Source organism: Rattus norvegicus, chromosome 2 (assembly GCF_036323735.1).
Source record: "Rattus norvegicus strain BN/NHsdMcwi chromosome 2, GRCr8, whole genome shotgun sequence".
Taxonomy (NCBI): Eukaryota; Metazoa; Chordata; class Mammalia; order Rodentia; family Muridae; genus Rattus; species Rattus norvegicus.
In genome coordinates, this window is record NC_086020.1 from 45956690 (window position 1) to 45968796 (window position 12107).

General features: G+C 38.1%; 1 protein-coding gene across 13 annotated transcripts in view; it reads right to left on the reverse strand.

Moving 5' to 3' along the window:
• Positions 1-4484: 4484 nt before the first annotated feature.
• Ddx4 (DEAD-box helicase 4) overlaps positions 4485-12107 on the reverse strand; it is a 54924-nt gene continuing 47301 nt past the window's right edge. For all 13 annotated transcript variants that reach the window (XM_039102188.2, XM_039102185.2, XM_039102182.2 and 10 more), the window contains 5 exons: positions 11233-11378; positions 7304-7403; positions 6387-6657; positions 6154-6267; positions 4485-5181 (listed from right to left, as the gene is read on the reverse strand). In XM_039102188.2, coding sequence (XP_038958116.1) covers positions 5095-5181; positions 6154-6267; positions 6387-6657; positions 7304-7403; positions 11233-11378 — 718 coding nt within the window. In that variant the 3' untranslated portion in view covers positions 4485-5094. The remainder of the gene's footprint in view (positions 5182-6153; positions 6268-6386; positions 6658-7303; positions 7404-11232; positions 11379-12107) is intronic.

The following is a 12107-nucleotide window of genomic DNA, read 5'->3' on the forward strand; positions in this document are numbered from 1 at the left end:
TTAGGATAGAATGTTCTATAAATATCCGTTAAGTCCATTTGGCTCATGACATCTCTTAGTCTGTCTACGTCTCTGTTTAATTTCTGTTTCCATGATCTGTCCATTGATGAGAGTGGGGTGTTGAAATCTCCTACTATTATTGTGTGAGGTGCAATGTGTGTTTTGAGCTTTAGTAAGGTTTCTTTTACGTATGTAGGTGCCCTTGTATTTGGGGCATAGATATTTAGGATTGAGAGTTCATCTTGGTGGATTTTTCCTTTGATGAATATGAAGTGTCCTTCCTTATCTTTTTTGATGAATTTTAGTTGAAAATTGATTTTATTTGATATTAGAATGGCTACTCCAGCTTGCTTCTTCTGACCATTTGCTTGGAAAGTTGTCCAGCCTTTCACTCTGAGGTAGTGTCTGTCTTTGTCTCTGAGGTGTGTTTCCTGTAGGCAGCAGAATGCAGGGTCCTCGTTGCGTATCCAGTTTGTTAATCTATGTCTTTTTATTGGGGAGTTGAGACCATTGATGTTGAGATATATTAAGGAATGATTATTGCTTCCTGTTATATTCATATTTGGATGTGAGGTTATGTTTGTGTGCTTTTCTTCTCTTTGTTTTGTTGCCAAGACGATTAGTTTCTTGCTTCTTCTAGGGTATAGCTTGCCTCCTCATGTTGGGCTTTACCATTTATTATCCTTTGTAGGGCTGAATTTATAGAAAGATATTGTGTAAATTTGGTTTTGTCATGGAATATCTTGGTTTCTCCATCTATGTTAATTGAGAGTTTTGCAGGATACAGTAACCTGGGCTGGCATTTGTGTTCTCTTAGGGTCTGTATGACATCTGTCCAGGATCTTCTGGTTTTCATCGTTTCTGGCAAAAAGTCTGGTGTAATTCTGATAGATCTGCCTTTATATGTTACTTGACCTTTTTCCCTTACTGCTTTTAATATTCTTTATTTTGTGCGTTTGGTGTTTTGACTATTATGTGACGGGAGGTGTTTCTTTTCTGGTCCAATCTATTTGGAGTTCTGTAGGCTTCTTGTATGCCTATGGGTATCTCTTTTTTTAGGTTAGGGAAGTTTTCTTCTATGATTTTGTTGAAGATATTTACTGGTCCTTTGAGCTGGGAGTCTTCACTCTCTTCTATACCTATTATCCTTAGGTTTGATCTTCTCATTGAGTCCTGGATTTCATGTATGTTTTGGACCAGTAGCTTTTTCCGCTTTACATTATCTTTGACAGTTGAGTCAATGATTTCTATGGAATCTTCTGCTCCTGAGATTCTCTCTTCCATCTCTTGTATTCTGTTGGTGAAGCTCGTATCTACAGCTCCTTGTCTCTTCTTTTGTTTTTCTATATCCAGGGTTGTTTCCATGTGTTCTTTCTTGATTGCTTCTATTTCCATTTTTAATTCCTTCCCAATGGAGAAGTAACTATAGAAACCACTCAAATATGTAGCTGAGAAAGGAGGCCCAGTAAGCTCACCCATACTGTCCTTTTGAACAAAGTATTTTCAATGCTCATCACAAAACCCATTTCTACTCCTTCAGTCCCAAGGCCCCAGGAAAGGACAGAATGGTAGGTTACCAACCCTAGGTCAAGAGCACCGATCATCTTCGTTCTCAATGTTGTCACACTTCTTGCCAAGCCCTCACTTGTGCAGTTCCTTGGTATTTCATGTTTGAACTGCCCTGGAACAGCTGTTCACTCCTAAGTAAAAGATACCCACGTTAGACATAACCATCACTCTGCCTTTTCTTGAAAAAAGACTGTTGATCATCAGGCATTAAAGAGGATTAGACTCTAAGGGGACACTGTATTACAAAAAGGGACTAGATGTTTTGTTTAAATAAAGGTGTCCTTGAGTTCCATCAAATGCACAGTTCACAAAATGACAGAGGCTTAAGATATCGGATACCAAGCTGCAGAACAGATCCTCACTGTAAAACTGGTTTCTTGCATTAAATTCCACAGAAGTGGTATTGATGAAACAGAAAACTTGATTAAATAATAATTTGGGAAGAGAATAAAGATCTGAAATACTTAAATTAATTGCTTTAAAATGACTTGAAAGACAGCAAAAAAACTACCACAAAAACAAGCAAAAATTTAATAAAAGATAGGATTTAAAGAACTAAAGAGTTATGAGAGTCAATAGAAGCTTCAAAAAGAACAGAAAGTTTAGGAGGAAAATGTCTACGAAATAACATAACAATCACCCCTGGAACACTCTCTCCTAATAAAAGACATTCTTCAAAGCACATTAAGTATTTCTTAGAATTAAAAGGCCACTCATTATAATAAAATAGAAGTCATGAAAAATTTGAACCTCCTAGGCAAACTGATGGAAAAAACAATACATTGAAAACAGATTACTCCAACGATAACCCAAATAAAAGGCAAGTTTGTTTGTGGAATGGTTGTGAACAATTTCCACTTGGCGTAAACAATTATCTTTCTCTCCTGAGATACAAACAGAAGTCACAGGAACTAGGAAACATAGCACTAGGAGAACAGGGAAGATTATCAAGCTGCTTATTGGACAACCTCATGGTAATGTGCATAGGTATGATATAAATACTGGCTACTGTGTTTAGAATCACCCAATAGATTCAAGGAAGGCCATGGCCATAGAACAGACTGCATGTCTGGAAATAAAATAACAGGTTAGCCCGTTATATAACAAAGAAGACAGGAAAGAGAAAGAATGCCATTAATATCCCATAAAATATACTTTTATAGTGAGTTAAAGAGAAATGAGTTATATCCTAACATCAAAATTAGAAGATGTCTAAACATTAGAGGCCAAAACTATCTATGAAGAAATAAACGCCAACACAAACAGCCAGAAACTGTTAAAAGTTTTTGATTATAAAACAGGGCATGGGAGTTTGAACAAAGGAGGACAGAAGAATATTATTCTAAAAACTTCTTACAGAATTTTATTTCCTAACTATAGGAAATTTATTTAAAGGAAATTATTCAAACTTACACCAAGACAAGAGGCTAGCTGAATATAGGATGTTTGTGATGTTGGTAGGATTATGCAAACATTCAAGTTTTGTATTTGATTCAAAGATGCTATTTTTGGTATTTTTACAAATTAAGCAAAATCATAAACTTAGAAAGCAATCACGATAGCTATGACTAAGACTGAGTAATGAAAAAATAATAAAGAAAGCATTCACTATGCTCTTTGAAAACACACATTAGAAGAGAAAATCAAAACACACAGATGTTACAAATAGTAATGCAAGCATCTTTATTCATTTAGTCTTTCCCAGAAGTGAGGTTGGGAAGTGAAATGCTTTCCAGATTCCCCTAGTTGATGTTCTCTCCTCGAGCGTTCCACGAGCGATGCTGTACAGCTCATCAGCATCCTTACGCAGTCACACAGAAGCAGCCACACGGGTGATCACATGCTCACACTTTGGTTTCCTTGTCTTTTCTTTTTCTATAGGCTCAATTGATATTTGTAGTCAATCTATTCCTTTTCTGTTCTTAGAGCTTCAACTCAACCTTAATTCCTAAAGATTTTTTGAATTCTATACTTTGTAGTCTGAGCTTTTTAAAAGTTGCATACGAGTTACTAAGTATCATTACAGCATTTCTGAAAGTTCCGTGGAATTATCCCACGGATATTTGTAAGGGGAGGTCTGGTACTAAGGGTCTTATTCGCCAATTGGTACTTGATTTGTCAATAAAGAAGGCCAGGAGCCAATTGCTGGGCAGAAGGTACAGGCGGGACTTCTGGTTCCCAAGAGGAAAAAGGACTTAAGGAAGGAGAGGCTTTTTCTGCCATGCCTTGGAGGAAAAGGGAAGTAGCAATCATGTAAGACTTGGGGGGGGGGGGGGGGGACGACGACCTGTGACCGAGGATGTGGGGGAGAAACGAAGATAATTGGTAAGGGTACACTTTTCCAGGCAGGAGGTATCTTCGCCCAGCAATTCTGCTTAGTAGGCAAATTAAAAGGTAACAGAGCTGTGTGTGTCTTTTATCTGCTGATTCAAGGGTATCCGGAGTGGGCTGGTAATTCGACCCCTTCCATAGCAAAGTTGAGTAGAAAGAGAAGCCAGGTCAGGGCTGGTGGTGGCTTTCCCAGAGCTGAGCTGGGTTGGGGAGTAGGGAGGGGCTGGAAGCTGGCTGCAGACTCTAGCAAAGGCAGTAGTGTTTTTTAAAACCACACACAACAGATAAATCTTAAATAGCTCATGGAGTAGGTAAGCCTGTGAGGAGTGAGAACAGCAGCATTCTTGCCTTGTCAACTGTAAAACATGAATAAAAAGTAATGAGGAAACTGAAACACTGTGTTGATAAGTTTAGATTCTAAGACTAATTTTCATGACATTTTGATATCTGTATGGATTTACACATTAATATTTGTTTAAAACTTCTTGCTCACCACACTGATTTCACAAGATACAAAATATCCAAATATGAAAACTAGGAACTGTAATATGCCACAAGAAAAATGAAAAATGCTTTTGGAAAACTTAGGGGGAAATGTGTTTCATCTTTTATTTCCAAGGAAAATCTGTATATTATAAAAGCAAACATTTGTCATACCACCAAGTACAGAGCTCACATTGCAAACTGAACCATTTTCATTACATGTCTGATGATCTAAAAATCAAATAACTTTGAAAGGCTTCAGTCTCCACTGTTTCATGAAAATCATGTTAATACATTGTACTGACACACTATTCTTTTAAAGGATCAAGTAGAAATTAGACCCGATAATTAAACAAGAGTACACCATATCCTATTGCTTGTTTTATAGATCAGAAACACTATACTAAGACATAGCACTTGGACATGAAACATGTCTTTAACTTTCTGAAGAATATACTAGAAATAAGCAAAACATAGAATGCTTTAATATTTCCAGTGAACACCATTTGTATCAGTAACTGCAATGTTGTAACTTCAGCATTTCGCATAACTAATCAATGAAGCTGGTTATTTTTTAAGGGTTGGGAGTAAGAACAGAAGAACAGGAGATATAAGAATATCAGGTTTCACACTTCTGTTAAAATTTTAAAAATAAAAACTGTTTTTCTTCTCTGCATCAAAACCATCAGACTTGCAGTATGCTTGTTTGCTTTAATCCCATGACTCGTCATCAACTGGATTGGGAGCTTGTGCAGAAGAAATCCCAGCTGTGTTCAGTGTGTTCTTGCCCTGGAAATTCTTTAAAAAGAAAAAAGAAAAAGAAAAAAGTTGTGACAGCAGCCCTACTGTTAACGCCGTACAGACAGACAGTAGGGACTCACATTTTCTACCTCAATTACCCCAAGCATCTCCTGACTTACAAAATGATTCACTTCAAAGGCCCACATAATCCTGTAAAGTCTAAACTGTACAAACTGACTCGAGAATATTTTTCAAGTCACTAGCTTTTAGAGAATAGAAAAATGCAGTACACTTCAAATAGGTATAAATGTTTAATTAGAACTCTTCTATACCAAGATGAGGAGGAGGAAGAGAAGAAGAAGGAAGAGGAGGAGGAGGAGGAAGAGGAGAAGGAGGAGGAGGAGGAGGAGGAGGAGGAGGAGGAGGAGGAGGAGGAGGAGGAAGAAGAAGAAGAAGAAGAAGAAGAAGAAGAAGAAGAAGAAGAAGAAGAAGAAGAAGAAGAAGAAGAAGAAAGAGAGAGGAGAGAGAGGAGAGAGAGAAAGAAGAAGAAGAAGAAGAAGAGAGAGGAGAGAGAGAAGAAGAAGAAAGAGAGAGGAGAGGAGAGAGAGAGAGAGAGAGAAGAAGAAGAAGAAGAAGAAGAAGAAGAAGAAGAAGAAGAAGAAGAAGAAGAAGAAGAAGAAGAAGAAGAAGAAAGAGGAGAGAGAGGAGAGAGAGAGAGAAGAAGAAGAAGGAGGAGGAGGAGGAGGAGGAGGAGGAGGGGGGGGTCTGGCACATTAGTAAGACTTGAATCTCTACAGCTCTAGCATTTTGTATTAATAATGTGGTCAAAATTAAAGAATTCTTACAAAGTTCAGAAGAGCCCAACGGATACCAGCAAAAGGAACTGGGATGTTAAGACTGTAAACCTGAAACCTGTGCGTGTACATATGTAATTAAAATGACAGTTTTAATTTAATAGTATCACCTCGTAGAATCAAGCACATTTTCCAAGAGTAATCAGAAATCCATTCCTTAATGTTTCTCACTAACCTTCCTAGTGTCAACAGATGCAAACACAGCCCCTCTTGTGCTATTACTGAAGCTGGGAGGCGCATATGAACTAAAGGCAATCTCTTCTAACCACGCAGGAACATCCTGTTGAGCCTTGAGAAAATAAAAATTTCTTATGCAACATGAAATTTCAAAAATTGTAAAAGATTTCTCAACAACAAAGAACTATTCAATTTTAAATATTTAAAGTTTAAAAGGTTGTTTAAACTTACATCTGACAGTACTTTAACTAGAGGTTGTGCTAAATGATTATCAGATTCGGTATCAAAAAAAGAAATCGCCCTGCCAGTATTTCCACAACGTCCAGTACGTCCAATTCGATGAACATATTCATCAATGGTAGAAGGAAGGTCAAAATTGATAACATGTTGAACATTTTCAATATCAAGTCCTCTGGCAGCCACTGAAGTAGCAACAAGAACTGGGCACTTTCCACAGCGAAAATCTCCAAGAGCTTGTTCTCGCTCCCTCTGTTCCCGATCGCTTAAAACGGAAGTTTACATTAGAGCCACTTTTGAGAAATTTATTAAAGTTCATCAAGCAGTATACTTTAAAAAGTAAAAATTATAACACTCACTATACATGCCAACTTCCCACACACTGTAATAACCTGGTACTGTAATACACATTATAATTTCCATGTACTATAATAGCCCATCCCCAGCTGCCACTTTATCCTCACAGTCTTTAGTTGGAACAATCACCTCTAGTAGAAGATAGAGTAAGAGACAGCTAACAGAGCCAGAATATGATATATATGTTATATAAAATATAACTCATATATGTTATTATAAATCATGTTATATAAAAAAATAATCATTTTATTCTGCACAAAAAATGATTGCTCAAAAACATTCTGAAAATACAATTACAGAATTCTACACATTCAAAAGTGATTTTAGGTCTTTTTAGTAAAGTACCAATACCTGGTGTTAATATGCCATTAGTGCACCACAGAGCAAGCATAGTAAACATACAGATACAAACTAAGATTCTATCTCACAATGTTATATAATCTTAGGGGGTGTACTGTATATGCAGTTTGTCACTGACAAAAAATTTTCATTGGGCCTTTTAAATAACTAACAAAAGTTGTTTTCTCACTAGAAAATCATATTATTGTACTTACCCATGAATACTTGTAGTTGATATTTTTTCTTGACAAAGAAAAGTCGCAATGAAATCTGCTTTTTTCTTGGTTTCAACAAAGACCATAGTTCTTTCATCACCTACAAACAAGATTATTAACATCCAAACAACAAAATTAAGCAAAAAAAAAGCATGCCACAGCTTTTGTCTCATCCACATAACAACTGTACTGACAGCAGCTGGTATAGAAAAGGTTAATTACTTCCTGACTGGATGTTAAAAAAGAGACAACTGGGGGTTGGGGATTTAGCTCAGTGGTAGAGCGCAAGCGCAAGGCCCTGGGTTCGGTCCCCAGCTCCGAAAAAAAAAAAGAAAAGAAAAAAAAAAGAGAGAGACAACTGCTTTCCTATTAGATGGATTCAAACACACACACACACACACACACACACACACACACACACACACACACACACACACACACACAATATCTCTCTCTCTCTCTCTCTCTCTCTCTCTCTCTCTCTCTCTCACTCACTCACTCACTCTCAAGTGTGCCTTCTTTCCTTAAGCAAAGACTTAACTATGGGCCATTTCTCAGTAATTGCAAATGTCTCCGTTTCTTTTTCCTCTTCATTTTCTATAAATTTGTTACTTCCCAAAATAATCTAATCTTTCATTTTACTCAGATTGGTCAAATTTACACTAATGATATCTGACCCTAGGCTGATAAACTCTATAATGTATGTTCAAATGTCATCTCCTAAATCAAATCCTTTAATTCCCAGAAGAAGATACAGCCTCATCAGTGGCAGCCTCATCCCAAGGCTCACTTAATTCATCGAGTGGTAAGCACTTAGCTGGCATAGATTATTCTGTGAGGGATTACTCTATAACATGATAAAAAAGAAAGACTTTAAGATATCTATAGCCTTAGTAGAAGGGAGAGTTTTCTCCTCAGGATCACTCTTTCCTACCTTCCTGCTAGCTCACTTCATCTAACAAGTGTTGTAGTGGCTGCCTATCACTATTAAAGACACTGAAAACAAAAAACAAAGCCCCTGCTCACTGTTGAGATTTAAGAGTTATAAGTAAACTATTAAAATGTTACATGACTCACAACTGTTTCCCATTTTTCATATTAATGTTAGGAAACATCTGATGAAGCTTTACATCTCAAAATAAGTATTTGATTTTCCAAATTGTCTAAGCTGGTCATTGTGATGCACACTTGCAGTCATAACACTCTAGAAGTTGAGGCAAGATTACCAGGAAAACAGATAGGCAGATGCAAGAGATGGCTGGAATGAGGGGATGGAAAAGAGGAAGAGAGGGTGGAAAAAACATTTTTATAAAACAGTATAGATTAAAGCCCAGCATGGTGGGTCAACATTTGGAGAGAGGAGACAGGAGGATCATCTCAAATTCTAGAGCCACCTGGTCTACACAGAGTTCCGAACCATTCAGAGCTACACAGCAAGACCTTTTCTAAAAATAAAACTAAGAAGCCCGGGAAAATAAAAATCAAAGCCTTTCCACGCTTGCTGACTCATAATTCTAGGTTTTTTGGTTTTGGGTTTTTTTTAAGGTTTTTTTTTTCCTCATTATTACAAAAGTGACTTCTTGATTTCTCCTTTCTCTGACTCAACACTGACATTCAAAATCTAACAGTCTTACTAAAATAGGAGACTAAAGTTGGGGGCAAAGTACAGCACATAAGTCGATATCAAGATGCCCATACAAACTGTCTCCTGCTCAAAATAAAGCTTCTTCAATAAACAAATCAGAATCAAACAAACAATGTAAGATAAAAAATAATGTGGAACAGGAGTGAAGCCCTGAGGGCCAGCAGAATGAGTGGAAACAGGCGACCTCAGGAGGTAGGAGGTGGGGGACCCTCCAGAATGTACCAGAGACCTGAGAGGTGAGAGACTCTCAGGACGCGAAGGGATGAAATGGCCCACAGATGGCAAAGGGACCTTGTAGAGTCCATCTTCAGTAGAAAGACAGGGCATCAACTGGAGGGACGGGGTTGCCATCAACACTCAAGAGCTCTGACCCAGAGTTGGTCTTGTCTAAAAGAACTACTGGAATAGGGATGGAGAAGAGTCTGAGGGAGGGAGGTCCAGGTACAAATTGGGATCCAGCTCAAGGAGCCAAGGCCTGACACTGTTGCTGATGCTATGGTAGGCTTCCTTCCAAGAGGCCCAACAAGCATCTGACCAAGACAGAAGCAGATAAATAAACCCAATTAATGGGTGGAAGCCAGGGGTAGGTTGATGTCTGTATGCAGGTGAGGGCTAGCACAAGTTAGGTCATGGCCATGACTGGACAGTAAAAAGTGAGGCGGCGACAAAGTTTTTGTAAAGTGAGAGAGAAGGAAAAAAAAAAAAAGAAGAAGAACTAAGCTGGAAGCAGAAAAGGACAACGCAGATCTGTGTGGTCTTAAACAGCCTGAGGTAGTTATGAATATTTCTTAAGATAAATTGACCTATAGAAATCCATCCCTTATCTAGCTGGGCAGTTTATATCTTTATCAACTGGTTCTGAGTTTATTATATGGAATGGGAATTTAACATATAAATCTGACTGCTAAATTACAGCTTATTGAGTCTTAATTTTAACAGGTTGCTAGGAGTTTATACTATAATTACCAGGGGGCAGTTGCTGGAGTGTGAGCAGAGTCTGTGACAGGGAGTGGTGATAGGCCAGCTGCTGCTGAACCTCTAGTGTCCTGATTTTACTGGGTAGCTGGGACAAGAGAGTTCCCAGCTAGAAGAGAGACAGCCAGGAGAGGGCGGCTAGCAACAGGGCGGAGAGACTACTAGGGCTAGAGGTTAGCTAAAGGTAACATGACCTGGTGCCACATTAGAACCGGCTGCCACTGAGATGAAGGTACTCCACGGATGCCATGTGGCTCTATGGTGCTGGCACTGGCGTGGGATAAAAGTTCTCATTTATTTTTAATAATTACCACAACAGCCGGAGACTCCTGTGGTTGAATTAGAGAAAAGCTAAAAGAAGTTGAGGAGGAGGGTGACCCCATAGGAAGGCCAGCAGTCTCAACTAACCTGGACCCCCGAGATCTCTCATACAGAGCCACCAACCAGGCAGCATACACACCAGCTGATATGAGGGGACACATACACAGCAGAGGACTGCCGGGTCTGGACTCAGAGAAGATGCACCTAACCCTGGAAAGACTTGAGGCCCCAGGGAGTGTGGAGGCCTGGCAGGGTGGAGGTTGTGGGGATATCCTCCTGGAGATGAGGGTAGAGGAATGGGATGAGGAACTGTCTGAGGGCACACCAGGAAGAGGGTAATGACTGGATTGAAAAAAATTAAAGATAATTAATAATAATAATAATATTTTGGAAGAAGGCAGAGAAAACATTTCTCATGCTTATTATGAAAAGACAGCACTAGAGTCTCAAGTAGACTCTAGCTTTGAAACACTTCAAATCTTATGAATATGGGAACACTCCTTAGTAGGTAAGAAATGAGGGCCAGTTAAAATCAGCAAGAGCTCATTTTGTTTTCCTTTGAAGACTGGGTCTTGCTATGTAGGCTGGATTGCTGGCTTCAAGCTCACAATCTGCCCGCCTGCCTTTCAAGAAAGCATGATTTACAGTATCACTGTTACTCAGTAGATAAAAACATGTGACTATAAGCCTTTCTAGTTTTCACATGCATATATACATGAAATATATGATGAATATGTAATATATATTTCTACTGAAATACTTTTTAGCCAAATATTAAGCTAAGTCTCAAATACTTCTATATTTAACTTTTATAGCACTGAAGGAATGTTCATACATAATTTATACAAAAACTAAACCATAGTCATTTATAAAGATTTACAGAAAATTAAGATTTATTAAAATTTATAGGCAACAATGATGACTTTAAAAAATAAGTAGTTTTAAAATTCAAAATCATGACAAAAATAATTATACTAAACTGAGGTACCTATGTTTCGTAGAATCTCAACAAGTTTTTCTCTTTTTGAATACTGGCCAACTTGAAGAATGGACTGCTGCACATCTCTGCAAGCTCCTCCCACTTGTCCAACAGCAACAAACAAATAATTTGACTTTAAAAACTCGCCAGCCAACCTTAAGAGAGGAAACAGTGCTCTTTAGCTTGTTCTCACGCACTTGTGCTCAGCCCTATCAATGTCATCTCATATTGACTAGACAGCAACACAGAACAGTGGGAAAGTCATCTTTTAACATTAAGGTTTTATTTTCAAAGATCAGAATAAAATGTTAATATCTTTAAAATATAAACTCAGTAGCAAAACATTTTTGTCAAACTATGAACACAGGAATTTCCAGTGAATTCTATGCAAAATTATGTGAAATGTGTACATAACAATAAAAATATGAACTACAATGCTGACTGTAACAAGCAGAATTTTTTTAAACTAAAAACTGGCCTGGGAATATAGCTCAGCTGTAGCGTGCTCCTTTAAACATGTAAAAGCCCTGGGTTTGACTGCCAGTGCCACATAAGCCAGGCCGTGGTGGCACATGCCTATAATCTCAGCATTCAGGAGGCAGAGGCAGGATGATCCCCAGAAGTTCACTATCACCCTTAGCTACATAGTGAGCCTGAAGCCAGGCTGGGATCTATGAGACCCTGTCTCATAAAAGGGAGTAAGGGAAGGAGGGACTGACTAAAATGTGATCCTAAAGCACAATTTTATTATAACCTCAATACTTATGAATACATGCTATTGTTCAGATTTGTCTTCTGAAATATTACTTAAGTTATTCTTCTGTAAATAAATGATTATGAGTAAACCAGATTACAGGTTTTTCATGCCACAATACATATAGAAA